Source organism: Loxodonta africana, chromosome 3, assembly GCF_030014295.1.
Source record: "Loxodonta africana isolate mLoxAfr1 chromosome 3, mLoxAfr1.hap2, whole genome shotgun sequence".
NCBI lineage: Eukaryota > Metazoa > Chordata > Mammalia > Proboscidea > Elephantidae > Loxodonta > Loxodonta africana.
In genome coordinates, this window is record NC_087344.1 from 56375194 (window position 1) to 56394216 (window position 19023).

At 48.8% G+C, this 19023-nt stretch overlaps 1 protein-coding gene and 1 long non-coding RNA gene across 7 annotated transcripts in view; one reads left to right on the plus strand and one right to left on the minus strand.

The window, feature by feature from the left end:
* Positions 1–19023, minus strand: part of ECE1 (endothelin converting enzyme 1) — a 139494-nt gene that overhangs the window by 52005 nt on the left and 68466 nt on the right. For 4 of the 6 annotated variants that reach the window (XM_010593029.3, XM_023551945.2, XM_023551946.2 and 1 more), the window contains exons 2-3: positions 14626–14712; positions 6020–6167 (exon numbers count right to left, since the gene is read on the minus strand). In XM_010593029.3, the coding sequence (XP_010591331.1) occupies positions 6020–6167; positions 14626–14712 (235 nt within the window). Of the gene's footprint in view, positions 1–6019; positions 6168–10480; positions 10689–14625; positions 14713–14922; positions 14992–19023 lie in introns of those variants that run through there. The other 2 variants (XM_010593028.3, XM_023551949.2) reach the window with 2 other exon arrangements.
* On the plus strand, positions 8918–17945 carry LOC135230703 (uncharacterized). The gene is made up of 3 exons (XR_010321317.1): positions 8918–9706; positions 16895–16965; positions 17901–17945. It is a non-coding gene; the product is annotated as an uncharacterized LOC135230703 (long non-coding RNA).

A 19023-nucleotide genomic window follows, 5' to 3' on the forward strand; every position in this document is an offset into this window, starting at 1 on the left:
TGGTCAGTGGAGAGGGCTGCCAAATGCTACACATGCCCCCAAAACACAAATGAGCAGAGAAAGCAGCTTCTGAGCAGGTTCTTAGAGGACTCAGGGCAGCGGTGGTGAGGGCTGTCCAAAGGCCAGAGGAAAGGAAGAGGACAGACCTCTGCCTCGAGGCACGTGAGGACCCATAGTGGTGGGCTCTAGCAAAGAAACTAAATCAGACCATGGGCAGCCTCAGGAGTGGTCCGATCAGAGGGGCAAGGCAAATCTGACTGCAAGAGACTGGGACGAAGACCCGGGCTTGCGCTAAGAACACAGACGCAGCCTAATCATCTGTTGACACAAGCCGGGCTGCAGACAATAGGGACTGTTTACTGAACACCAAGCGTGCCAGATACTTCACACGCAGTCATGATCTCATTTAAGCGTCACAATGGGCAGCAGATACAGGGGTGATAGCCCCATTTATAGATGAGGAAATGGAGGCTCTGAGAGAGTGAACCAAATAAGGTCACAAAGTTGAATGGGAGAGTTAAGGTCTGAACCCAGGGGTGTCAATTCCAGCGCTGTGGTCTTCTGCTTTCCCAGTCACAAAGGGGCTGGTGGGTGGCCTGACTGGCGATGGCGAGTTTGATTTCCCCACTGTGCAGGGAGGCTGTTAGACCTGGGTTCAAATCCCAGCTTTCTGCTTCCTGCTGTGAGCCTTACTTGAGTGACATCATCTCTCTAAGCCTCGGTTTCTCTATCTAGAAAACAGGAAGAAGAAAGAGCAGGACCAAATTCACAGGGCTGCTGTGAGGATGAACTAATTTCATGTCTGAGAGATCAGACCTGAGACTCAGTGAATGGGGGCTGATGTTCCTAACACACGACCTCCCCTCTGGCTCTTCATGTCCCATTGGACAGAGATCCAGGCAGAAGTGACTGGAGAAACGCTAGAAGTTTGGGGTCAGTGTGCTTGACCCCTCTCCCTTTACTGTCTTTGCCTTCCTGTGTGCCCACCCATGTCCTCTGGTCTGGAGGGGCTGAATGGTTGGGGATGGGGCCTCAATGCCCTTGATGATAACAACAAAAACCTAATTCTTTTTCTTTCTCTCTTTTTCTCGTGTACGTGCACACACACGCGCACATGCACACGCACTCAGATTCTAAGGTGCCCCCTCCCTGAAAATAATTCTCTTCTAGTCTTTCTTTTGGATAGTCCCATCAGCTGAAATTTAGTCAAGTTTTACTTCCTATAATTTTTTGTATTGAAAAAATAGGTATTCCCAGGCCAATCTTTAGAGAGCAGAACAGAATACAGGGACTGGCAGGGGCAGTCTTCACCTTACTCAGAAAACATAATCCAGCCAATCTTGTGTGGTTAACTTGTGGGCTTATTAATATCTGATGACAAACACAAGGTCCTTCAGACTGACTTAGGGCTCAGAGGAGCTACACAACAGCTGAAAAATTAGAGTTTCTGGATTTTGAGGTAAACATTTGCTTTGAGATAACTGTACAATTAAAAAATTATTTATAACTATGGGTCTCTAGTCACCAGAAGCAAAGCAGTAAGAAGGCAACTGAAAGCTCAGAGAAGAAGCAAGTCTACATGAGCCATAACCTTATCTACCCTGAGACCAAAAGAACTAGATGGTGCCCAGCCATCACCACTGACCATTCTGACTGGGGTCACAATAGACACTCCCATGTAGAACAGGAGAAAAACGTGGAGCAGAAGTCAAATTCTTATTTAAAAAAAAAATTAGACAAACTTGAACAGTAGAGAATAGAGGACTCCCTGAGACTATCACCCTGAGATACTCTCTAAACCTAGAACTGATCCTAGCCCCAGAGATTACCTTTTGATGAAACAGCAGAGTGGCACACAGAATAAAGGACATTATCTATAAGATTGGTGCCCTACTTAAAAACCATCAGTATTAGACCAAAAGGCCAAGAATTACTCAAAAGGAAAAATGAGAAGATAAGGGGACAGGGAAACTAGAGTACTGGAAAGGGAACAAACAGAACACAAAGAGAATTTTGACACATTTAGATAAATATAACTAATGTCACTGAGCAATTTGTGTAGAAATTATCAAATGGGAATCTAACTTGCTATGTAAACTTTCACCAAAAACTCAATAAAATATTATTGTAAAAAAATATTGAGCTATAAAGTATGATAATGGAGCTCTGGTGGCACAGTGGTTAAGAGCTATGGCGAGCTATGGCTGCCTACCCAAAAGATCAGAGGTTTGAATTCACCAGCTGCTCCTTGGAAATGCTATGGGGCAGTTCTTCTACTCTGTCCTATAGGGTTGCTATTGGTTGGAATTGACTCGAAGGGAATGGGCTTGGTTTTGGTTAAGGTAAGACAATATAGAGAGGAAACGGTAGGGAATATGACTCCATTTTAAATGTCTCCAGATCAGATCATCTTAATTGGAGTTGTGTTTCCCCCTCCCCGACTAGGGGATGTATCAGAATCTTTATGGGGCTGGGGGAGAAGAGGATGTCTGCGTAAGTTTGAAAAAGCCTATTGACTATTAGGATATAATTTCGTATTTGGAAAGGAAAAAGAATTCCTACTGTTATACAACAAATATAGGAAGTAAAGCTTGACAAAATTTCGGTTGATGGGACTATCTAGAAGAGAGACTAGAAAAGAGTGGTTTTCAGGGGCACATCAGAATCTCTGTGTGTGTGTGTGTGCACATGAGAGAGAGAATAAGGTTTTTGTGGTTATCATAAGGGAACTTGGGTTTAAAAACAAAATAAGAAGTCAGTCCCAAGGAGTCCGTCTCAGAGGTTTGAATTCTTCACTGAGGACCTACTCTGCCAGGCACTGGGCTAGGCACCTAAAAATATCAGTTGCTGCCAAGTTGACTTCAACTCATGGCAACCTGATGTGTGTCAGAGTAGAACTGTACTCCATAGGGTTTTCAATGGCTGATTTTTCAGAAGTAGTTGGCCAGGTCTTTCTCCTGAAGCACCCCTGGGTGGACTCCAACTTTCAAACTTTTGGTTAGCAGTCAAGCTCATTAACCGTTTGCACCAGCCAGGAACGCTTGGCTAGGTGCACAGGTGAAGCTTAGAAATGAAACTGTTTGATTATTTAATTGTCTATTTAATGGTTTGTAGATTCCTTACCAAATATGCCTGGCTCAGCTGGTGCTACTGCATATTTGATTAATGGTTTCCAGGTCCTCCTCAACTAACATCAAAGTCAACACCTTCAAAATTTGGCTCACGTTCCATCTTCTTAGGGAAACCTTCCCAGACTTCCAGCTGGGCTAGTCCCCCTTCTTCTGGGTCTATTGGCTGCCTGATATCCGCTGTCCCAGCACAGACTATGCAGTGCTTGATGGCCATCCACCTGTCTACCTCCCCTACTAGACTGTTAACTTGAAAGTAGGGCTAGTGTTTTATTTGCTTTTATATTTCCTTTGTCCAGCATTGTACTTGGCACCTACCAGTTGTTCAACACATGTTTGTTGAATGAATACATGATCGAATGATGAATGAATGAAAGAGCTTGTCCAACACTTGGTCACCAAACATGGAGGCAGAAAATATTTCTTTCCTTCAGGCCAGGTATGGTCAGTCAAGAAGGCAGGGGCAGGTCCCAGGTTTAACTCACAGACACTCGTCTGGATGCACCTGGCCTTAACACTCTGAAAGACACTCTAGAGGATTTTCTGGGAGAATTTGTTGGTTGTTTTCCTGCTGCTGTTTGAAAAGCCCCTGCAGTGTCTGGAGAGGAGGGTGCAGCAGGAACGGGGATAAATATGTACTCAAGTGTCCGGACGTAATATACAGGTAGGTCCTTCAGAATCATCACAGGATTTGCCTTGACAGGACTGGTGTTTGGTCAGATGTGGCTGATGCCAGCACCTGCTGCTGGGTAACGAGGTGGGTGTTGATATCTGGGGTGGCCACTGCTTTCCCAGGCCACTGCAGCCCACGAGATCATGTGGGTTGACTCAGGGGTCACCTGATCCCCTGCCTGGCTCCATCTGGTAAGAAGGGATGTCCCTCTCACCCAATTCTGGGCCTAGGGAAAGCCCTTCCTTAGCCCTGAGCTGGGATAGAGATGGAACAGGACTTCACCTTTGTGGGCACCATCTGGGAATAACAGCAGACGTGTTTTGGGCCTGATCAGCAGGAGCTGGCCCACAGGGGCACCCTGTTAGTTTCTGGTGAAGAAATACCTTGGGAACACCTAGAGGCAACATTCGCTGCTGGAGTCTGGTCTGCTCCCACACGCAGGGCCAAGAGCTGGGCAGACGAGGCTGGCCAGGGTCCAGACTGGACCGACAGAGTGTTCTGAACTGAAGCTGATTTAGGGTGAGCGTGATCAGCAGAAAAAGGTTGCCCCAGGTCGAATCCTCCTCCTAGTTCCTCTAATCATTTGCTTTGCAAATTCTTGGCATACCTATGGCATGCAGGCATTAGGTCAAGCACATATGGCTAAGGGCTGGAAACCACGAATCAATAAATCAAGTATGCATTCAGGACCTGCTGGGCTAGGCACAATACGAGGCACATTTGGTAAAACACAAAACAAAAACAACAAAAAAATCTACAAACTTAAATAATTAGTTACTTATTTTTTTTTTTAAGCACCATCTACATACTTTTTTTTTTTTTTTTTTACATACTTAGCCCAGTGCCTGGCAGAGTAAGCACTCAATGTTTATGGAATGAATGAATGAATGGATATGTACTTGAGCCAGAACGGAGGCAAGGATGACTCAAATGAAGTCTCTAGGCTCTTCCCCATCCCAGTCCAGCAGGGCCACCTATGCAGGCCAACAACTTCACAGTGGGGATGGGCTCAACCAAATCTGGGGGAAAGTTTCCCAATCCTGTGAAGGCTCATGGTCTCTTTGAAGGGGCGAGTGACCAAGTTGGTAGGGTGGGACCCTAAGGAAAGCCCCCAGATGCCCCTTAACCAGGTGGGCCATCTGCAATCAGAAAGCTAAATGCTGGGGCACAGGGGAGGGGGAGAGACCCTGGAGTTGGCTGGACTCCCCATCCTTGTTTGTAACTGGAACCCACTCTTTCTAGCCCCATAAATGCCTATTGAGCATTAAGCCTGTATGAGGCACTTGCTAGAGGCCCAGAGAGCCAGCCTTAGAGTCCTGACAGTGTGGTCAAAGCCAAGCTCTCCATGTCACCATACACAAGGTCAAAGAGATCCATCCATTACAGACGTACACAAAGGGCAACTGGGTCACGGAGGGCAGCTTTCTAAGGACAGGGCTTTTTCAGAGCTGAAAGGCCATTTCTGGGAGCAGCATGTACACTCAGACACACTGGGATTACCCAGGGAGGCGGGGCCTGTGGCTGAATTCCAGCCTCCCCTCTCCTTCTCTCCCCAGCCCTCTAACCTCGGGCAAGTCACTTAATTTCAGAGCCTCAGCTTCCTCAGATGTAAAATGGGGCCCAAGGTAACCACACTGCACACAGTTGCTGTGAGGAGGAAATGAGATCACATCTGTAAGGTAGTGTTTGGACCATGGGAAGTATCCAGAAAATGGACGGCACTGGGTGTTTTTTTTTTGATTACCATTTTACTGGATCTAAGAATGGCAGACAGTACCACCTGTGTATCTAATCAGCCCACCTCCTATCAACAACAGTACTTAGAGCTGAGGTTAAAGAAGCCCTACTAGGCACCAGGAATGTCATATTATCTTGAACCCTCAAAGCCATCCCCAAACTGACCACTGTTTCCCCCCCTTAAAGTAGAGAAGACACAGACAGTCTCTGGCAGGTCAAGTGACTTGTCCAAGATCACACAGCCAATAAGTTGCTGGGCCAGGGTTTTAAATCAGATCCTTCTGTCTCCAAAACCTTTACACCACCCGCCTCCCAGGTCTTGGTCTATCTCAGCAACCTGAGCCCTCCAGGCTACATCCCCTTCTTGGGCTTGGAGGCCACTCCTGGCATGAGCAGGGAAGACCTCCCCTGACCTTGGACAAGTGGACAGAGCCAGGGACAGAAGTGAGCCAAGTCCACGATATGACACGCAGGCACCTACTTGTCTGGTACTGGACGCCCAGTGCTGCCAAGCAGGCCACCAGCCCCACCGCCAGAAGCACCACCAGCACCACCAACCGCTTCTCCACCTGGGTCCGGGCAGCCCAGCACCTCTGGCTGTTCCCCTTCCGGGGGCTGTGGAAGTTCACCTGCAGGGAAGGAGGTGAGAGGGGTGGGGAGAATATAAGCCCAGTGCTCCCCTTCCCCAGAAAGATGGGGCTCCGCTGCAGGCCCAGGCCCTGGGGAGACATCAGGGCCACCCTGGGTCTCAGGGGTGGTCTGGTTCCCACGGACTCAGCCCTAATCTAGGAAAGGATCCGCCACCCTGCTCAGCAGCTTGGATTTGCTTCCAAGCATCAGAGAGTCCGTAGCTCAATCCAGCCAGGCCCGTGTATTTAAGTGTCATCGGATACGGGCGGAAGGAAAAGGGGAAAAAAAACCCAGCTTTTCTCTGTTTTTCCTGTAAGAAGTTCAAAAAAGAACAGGATGTTTGGACTCACAGGCATCCAGGGAGTGTCCAGCTGGGCTCTCCTTGGAACCCCACACCACCAGGCTGGGGACATGGATGCCACAACCATGCTCACACTGATGGCACTATCCAGGAGCACAGATGTCCCTAGCACATTAACCCCTTACAGTCCCATAAGGGCTGCATTCTTATCTCTCTTTTTACAGATGAGGAAACTGAGGTCCAGAGAGCTGTGTCCCTATCAGCTCTAGAGGCCACAAGTGGGTCAGAGATTTGGGTCTTAGGAGATGTTGGGGGAGATGCAAGGAGAAATAGCTCCAGACAGGTCCTTAATGGGAGGAAAATGCCCCCAGCCTAACAGTCTAGCTAAACAGGAAGGGAGGCACAATGAGAGGAAGTGTGGCAGGGCCCTCCCAGGCTCGAGGACGGGACACACCAGCCACCAGCACTCAGAGCCCTCAGCCCAGGCCCTTCACACCTGAGGCCAGTTCAGGGTTCCTAGGGGTGCTTCCTGCAAAACCCAGGGCCCCAGGACAGAAAGGGTCTCCTGAAGGTGAGGCTTCGTTCAGTGAACATGTGGCACTGACTCAGGGTCACACTGAACATACATACAGAGGGGAAGACAGGCTGCCTCGATTTCAGCTGCTTAGAGTACAGCAGGGAGACAGATAAAGAAACAGACAGGGGTGGGCAAGGTTCAGTCAGGGAAGGCTTTCTGGAAGGGGTGATGCCTTGACTAGATCTTCAACAGTACATAGGAGCTAGAGAGGTGAATGCGGGAAGGGTGAGGAAGGCAAAGCCTAGATCCTAAGGGGTACTGTAAGCCAGGTTAACAAGTTTGCACTTTTTCCTGAGGGCCGGAGTGGCATGATTAGATTATCCTTTTGGAAAAGGTTAAGGTGAAGGAGCAAGGCTTGGACGGGAGTGAGTATGGAGGCAGGGAGACTCCTAAGGAGGCTGTCCCAGCCTGTCAAAGAGCAGGGAGAGGGGGCAGCCACTGGGAAGAAAAGGAGACCCAGATTCTGAGCTGCAAAGGGCTCTACAAACAGCTGAAGTGGCGCCTGCTCCCAGGAGCCAAGTCTCAGTCCTGTGGGAGTCTGGCACCTGGGGGTCTGAGGCAGGTCACCTTAGGGAAGGGTACCATGTAGTCATCACTGGGTGTTCTCAGCGCAGGAAGCGAGTAGGAATTGATGACCAGAGAAAGGAGAACACATGTACTCTCTGTGGAAGAAACAGTGGGTTCTAAATATAAAGCCGAGAAAAGGAACTTGAGGCTTGGTGTCATTTCTAAAACAGTCCAGCCTGGCTGGATCCCTGGAAACCGAGAAAAGGAATTTGAGGTCTGGTCTTATTTCTGAAGAGGTCCAGTCTGACTGACCCCTGTTCCCAGCCCTTCAGCGGCCCAGGAGGCTCTGATGCTAAAGCAGCAGTGTCAGGTTGAGGGAGGGACGCAGCCTTCTGAAACTCCTTGAGAACCTTTTTTAAAGTGTGAGAAATGAAACCTTCTGACCATGCTACTCTACTCTGGGCTGCGAGGGCCTGGTGCAGAGACACACAGCCTGGGAGGGTGCTAATGTGTTCACCACACTCAAAAGTTCACAAGTTTACAAAGTGCTTTCCAGAGACATCAATTATCTCATACAATCTACCCTGGGGACCAGAGATCAGAGGGGCCCCAGAGGATATGAAGCCCGTGCTATCTCACCTGGTGGTACCGACATTTATTTCACTCTTCTTGCTGTCAGTCTGTTCCTAGACTTGTCACCTGTCTCACCCCTCCTCCTCCTTGAGGCCTCTCAGTCCCCCCATTATCACAGCTCAGCTACTGGGAGGTGTGTGTGTGTGCATGCGCACAAGGTGAAGAGGCAGTGGGACCTTGGTTTAAGAGGCACCCCTCTGCCTGGTGCCGGATCTAGGAAGCCTGAGAGGTTCTGGGCAGCACAGCGAGTCAGAGCTGGAAAACCGGAAAACTCCACCTTATTTAGACAGAGAAATACTATGGTATGGAGAGCATAGAGATGGCCAGGAGGAGGACAAAGAAAGGAGCAAACTGAGAAGGTGAAAGGGGAAGAAAGAAAGAAGAAATAAAGGGAGTTAGGAGCCCTGGTGGCGCAGTGGTTAAGTGCTTGGCTGCAAACTGAAAGGTCAGCAGTTCGAACCCACCAGCCGCTCCGCAGGAGAAAGATGTGGCAGTCTGCTTCCATCAAGGGTACAGCTTTGGAAACTCTATCGGGCAGTTCTACTCCGTTCTTTAGGGTCACTGTGAGCCGGAATTGACTCAATGGCAAATGATTAACATTTGACTGCGTACTAAGTGTCTGTGGCATTGTGTTAATTCTATTTTGTTGCTTGAGTATGCTATTTCATACTCACAACATCCCTAGGGGTAAGTATGAGTCTTAGCTCTAGAAGAAATACAGGAAGTGTGGGTGGGGCAGGGGTGGGGAGAGGAGGGAGGACAGTGGGACAGCCCAGCTCTCCAGAACTGGCAGCCTTGTCCTCTTTCGGCAGCGCTACCCCTGAGGCACAGAGCCTGGAGCTGAGCCTCTCTGTCTGATGTCAAGCTAAGTGCTGAATCTAAACAGATGGTGTTTGCTGTGAAATTAAATTAGAATTAAGTCAGAATTAAATTAAAGATTCATAGTTCCAGGCAGGAAGAGCAAGCGGAATTTGAAAACAGGGTTTTTAGCCTTTGCAATGTGCTTCATTCAACTTGTGCTGCCAGGCGGAGGGCCTCGTGGTTTCTAGATAAGCCCTTGTTTCTGAGGGCAGAATGAATCCAGAAGCATCCTCCTGGGGAGGATGGGAAGGGAGTCAGCTAGAGGTGCTGTGCTGGGAACAAGGGCTCTTTGGAAGAGGCTGTCCACACATTCCTGGGAGCAATGAAGGGGCCAGGGTGCAAGTCAGAGCACTGCTTCCTAAAGGCTGCCTCCCTGAGCCCCAGGCACACCTGCCCGGCCTCTTTCATAGGATGGTGCGGAGGAGCCTGGGAGATGAGGTCCCAGGTGGGGAGGATGCTGGTGCTTTTTCACTCTTTTTGGAAATGAAGGCATGTCAATCATGAGAAACTGGTCTGCTGTGACTTGGAGAATAGGAAGATTAGTGGCAAGCAGCCTAATCCCTCTCAGGCGAGGTAACTGGGAAGTGACCATCAGCCAAGGAGCAGAACTGATGCTTGAAGGATGGAGTTGAGAATCACAGAAGACACTCAGCTCACTGGTAGGTTTAATTTCCTCCGTATTGTCGTGTGAGGCAGAGAAAGGGGTGCCCTCAGAAGAGAGAGACAGAAGGAAAGAAAAACTGAGAGAGAGAAAGAGAGTCAGGCTGTGCAGCCCGGGAGTTCCCAGGGTTTTCACAGCCAAGGAAACAAAGCTCTAATGAGGGATAAATATTTGGTTACAGAAGTGAGTGTTCGGCTCACCTAGGCTTAGAGCAAGAACGAGTTTTGCAGGCCAGGACAGGGCACAGCCTGGGGTCCAGGAGACAAGCCAGCAACAGAAGGGTGGGGGCTGGGCAGAGCCCAATTTTCAGAGGAAGCAGGGAGTCAGGAGGGAAGGCAGAGGCATTCCCTGAGGCTGCTTCTCTTGAGCCATGGCCAGAACTCCCCCTACCCCTAAGACCTAGGTTGCACGGAACAGCAAACAGGAGTAGTTTGGCCAAGGGCTTGGCAGGGATCCGACCCCCTGCAGTCCAGGAGCTTGGCTGGCCTCTGTGAGAGCTGGCAGGGGGACCAGGCTTGGAGTCAGCCTTTCACAGCAGGCAGACCGTGACAGCTTGCTCAATGAGGCACCCTGCCTATCGAGGGTGTCCATTTGGGGAAGTTCCGTCCAGTTAAGTTTCCATGAAGTAGACTTCCAGCTGAGGTCACTGGGGCCAGTTGAGGGCAAAACTATAATGTCCTCTCATTTTCCCATGCTCCTGCCTGAGCCCTACCTGCCCCCTGCCCCGACAGTTGACTCTCTTCCAACTACTGGTAACAGCTTACAGCATTACCTGTTGCATTGCCCCTGTGGGCATCAGTCTCCGGTCTCTAAAATGAGGAAACTGGATGAGGCCCTAGGTTTGACCATCTCCCATTGTAGAACAACTTTCAGCCAGGAGTATAATGCTCTAACAGGTGGATGGAGTTGAATGGAGTTGGAAGTACCTCCTGGTAAGCAGAGAGAGAGGTCTTTTTAAAGTACAGGGTGGAACTGTCCCTTAAATCCTCCTCAAGAAACAGCCCTGTGCATAGAGAAAAATGAGAAAAATACTACTAAGAATGAATTAATATCTCAGCTTTCCTTTTTCTTAAAAAAATTTTTTTTTTTTTTAGAAGTAACTGGATGAGTGTCAAAGGTTTCAGTAAATAGTTGTGGCCATCTGTTCCCCAGTTTAGGATGGGAGCATAACAACTTCGGTTATTTCCCTTCAAGCTGCTGAAATGGTGTGTACTGGGGGCTAGGGGGGTCAGGCAGCCAGGTTTAGCAGAGCAGGAGCTTTGGAGGCAAAAGCTATTATTTAGGGCATGACTGAGATATTACGCATGGTGGGTTTCAATACTAAGCCTGGTAACAAGCACATCTACTTTCTGAACGCTATACAAAATGCTTTCACTTATACTGTTTAATCTGTGTAACAGCTCTGAGAGGTGGGTTAATAGTATTAACCCCATTTTACAAAGAAAACTGCTTGAGTTGCTTTCAGGTCTCACAGTTCACAGGAGACAGAGCCAGGGCTTCAAGTTAGGGCTGTTGTCTGGCTTTGAATTCTGTGCTTGGTCCGCAAGTGACTAATTTTAGTGGATGGCAAGTAATTTGTGCCTAAAATATGAGATAAAGGGAAAGAAGAAAAACCCTTTCAGGTGAGACATAGGAGGAACTTTGCTCTAAATTTTTTTTTCACTAGCTAAATTTGACGTAGTTTGCTAGCACCTTCGATAATAAAAGTGGCAAGTTTGAATGAAAATTATATGTTGTTATTTGATGGGTTATTGGTAGTGGTAACTTTGGAGCTTCTAGAACCCATGGGCTTCCAAGCCTTAAAAAGCAAATGGGTTATTTTTATAGTTTCCTGTGAAGGGAGAGCGATTTGGGGGGCATTGCCAGTTTTAAAAAGTCTAAAATCGAGGAAACAATTGTGTTTCTAGCAACCAGTACACAGGAAATGACCTGAAAAGGTAACACACACGGTCACCCATAGTATTTCTCAGGAGCCCCAACACAGGGCCCCCTTGGATGTCCATGACTGCCAACTCCCTCCCACCCACCTGCCTGGGTTTGAAGCCCACCAGGGCTGAGGTCCTGCTCAGGACTGTCCCAGCCCAGACCTGCAAGGAGAGGAGAGCAGAAAGCAGCCTCACTCACAGCTCTGGGGAAGTGGTGGGGCATGCTACATTTCTACAGGGGCAGACCCTGGGGAAGGGAAAACTTGGCTTCCTGAGTAGGCTGAAAAGGGGCAGGAAGAGAGAGGGCAAAGGACAGGGTCCTCCCCTTTAGGAAATTCAGGTACAGTTGGCCAATTTGTCCAACTACAGCAGACTAAATAAACACATTTTTTATATTGGTACCATAAGGTGTTATGATCTTTAATAGCAGCATGTTTCAAAAGTTTTCAACCCCATAGAAAAATTCTTATGAAGTCGCATTAAGTGAAAAAAGCAGGGTACAACATCGTGTATTTACAGTGAGCTCAATTATGTTTAAAAACATTCACACACATATAAAACACTAGAAGTAAACATGCCAAAAATGCTAAGTGGTTAGCTCCGGATGGTGGGATTACTGTTCTTATTTTAATCCTTTTTTATATTTTACTCTATTTTTTTTCTTTCACAAATGAGCATTGTTGAGGAAATTCGTTGAGGAAAAAATATATTAAAAGCATAAAATTAATAGACCACTGCTTTGTAAATTGAGGTTCATGGGTTCTTGATTCTTAGCTAGTTCAAGCTAAGAGCTAGTTCAAGTTTGTTTTGGGGAAGTTGTGAAGGGTCAGGGCAAGCCAGGCTGGGTACCCACAGAAACGGCCCAAATTCTTGGGACAACCTTTTTGGCTTTCCTTCATGAAAAGCTGAAGATGTGCCCAGTTCTGCAGCTTGGTGTAGGGCAAGCAACATTGAACTCCAACCCACATGATAGCTGTGTGACCACAGGAATGTCCCTCTCTCTGAAACTCGGCTTCATCATCTGTAACGTGGGAACAGCAACCCTTACCTCATAGGTCATAAAAATAACAGCCATAATTCTAGCAGGCCCCATGCTGTGTGTTTTGCACTCACTTTCTCCAACTCCCATTTCACAGGTGAGGAAATTACGGCTCAAGAGATTAATCGGCTCCCCAAGGTCATGAGTAGAGTCAGAATTCAAACCCAGGTCCCCAGCTTCAGAGACAGGGCTCCTTCCTCTCCCCCAGGCGGCCTCACGTGGATGAACATACTTTGTGATGCGCAAAAGGCTATAACATGTGGGCTGCTGTTAGGATGATGATAACAACACGGCATACTATTTTTGTTGTGAATTCCAAATGCTTCTGTGCTGATGATATATTTAGAACCTTCTGTGAAAGATGAGACTCAGAAAGATTGCTGATTAGATTCTGTTTTGATTTGTGAAGCGTAAGTGGCTGCCACAGAAATCCAATGTCCTGTTCTTGAGATGGGCCCACAGGGAAGAGGTCCCAAGCAGACCTGGGTTTGAGCTCTCATTCCTCTAGGACCTAAGGCAAGTCATTTCCCCTCTGAGAGCCTCAGTCTCCTCATCTGTAAATGGGGAAGGCAATCCCACAGCTCAGGAGGGTGGTCCTGACAGTTAAGCAAGATGATGTAGGTTGTCGTGTGGCATAGGGTCGATTCTAACTCATTCGGCCCCATTGATACGACAGAGTAGAACTGCCGCATAGGATTTCCTAGGCTGTAATCTTTACGGGAGCAGATTGCCAGGTCTTTTCTTCTGCAGAGCTGCTGGTAGATTTAAACAGCCAACCTTTCAGCTAGCGGCAGAGCGCTTAACCATTGCACCAGCAGAACTCCTGATGATATAGGTAAAGCGTGCCATGTTTCAGTGGGGAGAGCAGTGGTGGTTCTGAGTTTTGGTCTCCCTGGGTGCATTTAACTATCCTGGAGGAGGGACTCAAACCAATGCTGTTTCCTTTTGTAAGTATTACTATTTCAGCTTCTAAGAGGTGCGTCTGAGTTGGGTTAGGCCTGGGAGCCTGTTTCCACTTACCCAAAGCTTGCCCTCAGGATGAGTTGTGATTTAATGTGAGTTCAATGGGTGGCCCTAATACTCTCCCTGATACTTCCCTTGGCCAATCTGGCAGAAGTTCTCCTGGACCAAGGTGCTCACTCCTCCCTCTATGATGGTTTCTCAGGAACCCTGTCTCAGGGCCCCCTTGAGTGTCCTTGACATTTCCAACTCCCTTCCACCCAGCCCCACAGGGAGAGGAGAAGACAGCAGAATGTAGGCTCACCCATTGCTCTGCCCCAGGCAGGGAGATGGTGAGGCCTCCCTCCCCACTGGATGGGCAAAGAGGGGCAGACCCTGGGGAGGGGAGGGACTGGGGTTGCTGAGTAGGCTGAAAAGGGGCAGGGGGAGAGGGTAGAGAACGGGTTCCTCCCCCTCAGGAAATTCAGGTATTTGGAGGAAAAGAGAAGAAACGGTAATGGCCACCAGATAGGGTGATTAACTATCCCACTTGCTCGGGACTGAGGGGCTTCCAGGGACACAGGGCTCTCCATCCTAAAACGAGGAAAGTTTTAGACTTGCCAGTAACTGGCTTTGTGACCCTGGGCAAGACCTTTTGCCACTCTGGAACCACCTCTTCAGTGAAAAAGACCAAGTCAGGTTTGGGGGTGTTTCAACTCTGCCCACTCAGCTGTTGCCCCAGAAGCAGGCGGCCTGGAGAATTTGGTGACAGGCAGAGCTGGTCAGGGGAGGGTGGTGGAGGGAACCCAGAGCCTCGTGGGCACGCCTGCTCCAGGAAGGATTCTGGATTCTTCCCCATGAGCCCAGGACGCGTGTTTCCCCTGAGGTGTCTGCCTGCGGAGTTGGCACGGCCCGCTCCAGGGCTGGCAGGGAGGACACTTGCGCGCATGCCGGATCTGGGCTTGATCCCGGGGCGCCACTGCGCGGGGAGGAGAGGGGCAGGCGGGCTCTTACCTGCAGGCCATTGGGGTACACGTCGCCCTCGGAGAGTGAGTCCACCAGGTCCTCCTCGTCCAGCGTGGCTCGCTTGTAGGTCGACATCTGCAAGGCCAAATGCAGCACGGACTCCCTCAGCGCCTCCATGGCTCTCGCACGCTAATGGGGAAGCGCCCTGGGCGCCGCTGCGCTGCCACAGCCGCCGCGCCCCGCCCCGGCCAGGACACCCAAGACTGGCCCGTGGACCAGCCAGCGCGCGGGAGGGGGTCCCCGCCCCCCGGGCACCCTCCGCGCTTATGCAACTCCGTGTCTCACCCCCAGCGCCGTCAGCGCGGTGGCCACTGGGTGCGGCAGCCACACGCTCCACATGCTGCGTCCGGTGACACCGGGTCCCTGCCGCCACTACCGCGCGCCTGGCCGGCCGGAGAGCCCGGCAGCAGCAGCCCGGCCTGGGCGGGCGGGGCCTGCTCTGAGACAGGCTCCCCTTCCCGCCCTACTTCCCTCTCCCGCTGGGTAGACCCCTGCGGTCCGAGAGAGACCCGGGGGAATGAGACAGGGCACTCCTTTTCCCTGAGGTCCAGAGAGGGTGCTCTCCACGACAAGACCCTAGTTGGCAGGAAGGAGCCTAGCTGCGACCCCACCCTTCTAATAAGTCCTGCTTTAATAAGGGGGTTCCCAATGGCAGATCCACAGAGTCAAGAATTAGGAAGATGCCCCCACTTGACTCAGAGCAGGTAAGTGAGAGGTCCCCCTCCATCAGCCCTTAGGTTGGGGTAAGGGGGTCTTACCCATCAGATCTAGAAAGGAGGAAAAAAGGTGAAATAAAAAAGGCAGGGGTCTCTCCAATCATTTCCCCCTTCCTCTAGTTCAGGGGTCTCCAAGCCAGAGTTCATGAATGAGTTTCAGGAAGTTCCAGAGAACTCCCTTGACACAGAATGAAAAATGCTGTGTGTATACTTTGGGGGTGTGGGGTGTAAATCTAGGGCTTGCCTCCATGCTCAAAGGAGTGACCTTCCAACCAAAACATGAACAACCATTGTTTTGGGGCAAGTAAAAAACCAGGAAGGTGACCTTCCCTCCCATCCTCTCTCTCAGGAGTCAAGAGCCTCAAGCAGGTGCCCCCTCCCCAGCCCCTGAGGCCTCTCAGGGACCTCTGTGACCCTAGCCTGGAAAAGTGGGTTCTGCTGCATGTGGGCTACTTAGATAGGGACTCCGGGTACCCCACATTCTCCCTTTCACTCATGAACCCTGAAAAATCTACCCAGCAGTTTCCCAAAAGGCCCTCCACTTCTAATGAGAGGTGAAATCCCCTGAGGTTTTACACATATTTTTCAGCTTTCTAAAGTGCATTTCCATTTATTCCCATATTGGGTTTTCATAATCACAAATGTGTGAGGAAACAGGTTTAGAAGGAGACTGCCCGTGGGCACGAGGAGAGTGACAGCGATAGCTCCCGACTGGTCTCTCGGCTTCTATGCCTGTCTTCTACAACCCACTGAGCAGCCAACGAGCCTTTAAAAATAAGACTCATCTTGCCATCCCTAGAAGAACATCTGAATCCTTTACCAGGTCCCTATAGCCCCTGCCCAGCTCTGCCACCTCATCTTGTGCTGCCCCACCTCACTCACTCAGGCCCCAGCTTCTGTGGCCTTCAGATTCTTCCAATTCTCCAAGCTTCCCCTTCCCCCAAGACATTTTGACCTGCCATGGCCTGTGTGTGGAACATTCTTTCCTCGTCTCTACTCTTCCCATGGCTGGTTCCTGTTTCAGATCTCAGCTTAAATGCCACCTCTTTAAATGTGCTAGCCACCCTCTCTAAGTTGTTGTTGTGTGCCATCGAGTCAATTCCGACTCATAGCAACCCTACAGGACAGAGCAGAACTGCCTCATAGAGTTTCCAAGGCTCTACATTTTTACAGAAGCAGACTGCCACATCTTTCTCCCAAGGAGCAGATGGCGAGTTCAAACCGTAGACCTTTAGGTTGGCAGCCAAGCACTTGACCACTGTTCTCTATTACAACACTGTGTTTTCTCCTTTACGGTATTTTGTATATCCTTACCCCAAACCTGTTGCTGTTGAACTGATTCCAACTCACAGTGAACCTATAGGGCAGAGTAGAACTGCCCCATAGGGTTTCTAAGGAGCAGCTAGTGGATTCGAACTGCTGACCTTTTGGTTAGCAGCTGAACTCTTAATCATTGCACCAACAGGGCTCCATAGTTAGTATACAGTATCTATTGCAGTTTGTTAATTTACTTTATTGTCTATTTCCTTCCCCCTTCCCAGGATTGTGAGCTTTATCAGGGATGGGACCTGGTCTGGCATGACCAACAGAGAATTCCATCATCTGGCACACAGTAGGTGCTCAATAAACAGTCGCTAAAACTAATGGTGTAACAAGGAGGGGAGGTGAAAATTATTCTGGGGCAGTATCTTTACATTTTTTTGCTGTTAACTTTGTAATGTCCAAGGACAAAGGAAATCTGTCTAGGGGCATGGCACAGATGGGGGGGGGAGGGCAGGATGCCTAGGAAGAATTTTGATTCTAGAGCCTTCTGCCTCACTCCCACTGGGTAGAGGAGTTCCTATTACCCATTCCAGAAAGAGAAAGGATTCCAAGTCTTCTTCATTTAACTCTGATTTTTGTTGTTGTGTGCCATTGAGTCAATTTTGACTCATAGCGACTCTACAGGGCAGAGTAGAACTGCCCCATAGGGTTTTCATAGGCTGTAATCTTTACGGAAGTAGATCGCCAGGTCTTTTCTCCTGCAGAGCAGCTAGTGGGTTCAAACCCCTGACCTTTCGGTTAGCAGCCATGTGTTTTACCATTGCGCCACACAAGGCTCTAGTTACAGATGAAATTTTTCTAAAATCATGATGCTTGGCCTAGGGCACAGACAATTTGGGGACATGATCTTACCCCTAAGATATTCAACCTGGACCTGGAAGCGGGGGGCTTGCTTTTTACAATGGAAGGAGCAAGCTTTCAAGCCAGGCAGACCTAAATTTGAATCCCAGCACTGCTCTTTTCATGCTATGCAAACTTGGGCAAGTCCCTTGGCCTCTGATTCTTAGTGTCCTCATCTGTAAAATGGGGCTATAATAAAACTGAACTGACAAGGCTACTGGAAACCCTGGTGGCGTAGTGGTTAAGAGCTACAGCTGCTAACCAAAAGGTAGGCAGTTCAAATCCACCAAGGCGCTCCTTGGAAACCCTATGCAGCAGTTCTACCCTATCTTATAGGGTCTCTATGGGTCAGAATTGACTCAACGGCGTTTTTTTCTTTTACAGGTTTTTACGGGTGACAAGGCTACTAGGAGGATTAGGTGAGTTAATATATGTAAAGCATGTAACCCAGGGCCTGGGACATAGTAGGCACTCAACAAATGACAGTTCCCTGTGGCATCATTGCTTAATGGCCCCCTCAATTGTGTTTGTATACCCCCAGTGACAAGGAGCTCACTACCTAAAGTCAAGACATTCTGTCTAGCCTGTCAAATAAAGCATCTCTCTGCACACAGCCAGCCTGGATCATTCTGATGAGGAAAAAAAATCTACCTGGGATTAGAGTCTTAGAATATATCTAGTTGGGATGCTCCCATCAAGCAATCCAACGTCCTCTTTTCACGTAGGGTGAAGAGGGGTTAGCTAAGGCTCAGAGAGGGATAGGGATGTATCCAAGGTCACAGCAAGTTAGTAGCAGAGCCAGAACTCAGTCTCTTCTCCCAGTTCCAGCCCACCATTCTTCCCACAGTGCTAATGGTTTTAGACTGTGTTCTGTGTAACCCTAGATGTCAGCAGAGATACCATGGAGTAGTTTTGCATTTTTCTAGGCTTCTCTGGGTGTGTGGCGGGGGGGTGGAAAGAGTTCTTTCGCTAAAACAAAAATGGTGTGAAGACTTCTGCACAATGCCTGCCTACCATCTTTTTTTTTCATTTAAATAACTTATTTTGTTGTTGTTGAGAATATATACAGCAGAATATATACCAATTCAACAGTTTCTATATGTACAATTTAGTGATATTGATCTTTCTTCGAATTGCACAAACATTCTCACCCTCCTTTTCCAAGTTGTCCCTCCCTCATTAACATAAACTCACTGGCCCCTAAGTTTCCTACCTAATCTTTTGAGTTGCTGTTGTCAGTTTGACCCCATATGGATAGATCTTAAAACAGCACAATGCTCAAGGCAGACATTCTTTACTAGTTAATCTAAACCTCTGTTTAGTTTTAAGAAGGCTTTACGGGATATTTTTGGTTTAAGGTTTAAAGATTATCTCATGGCACTAGTTTCAGGGGTTCATCCAACCTCCATAGCTCCAGAAAATCTGGATTCCATGAGAATTTAAAATTCTGTTCTGCAATTTCCACCTTTTGATCAGGATTCATCTATAGAATCTTTGATCAAAATGT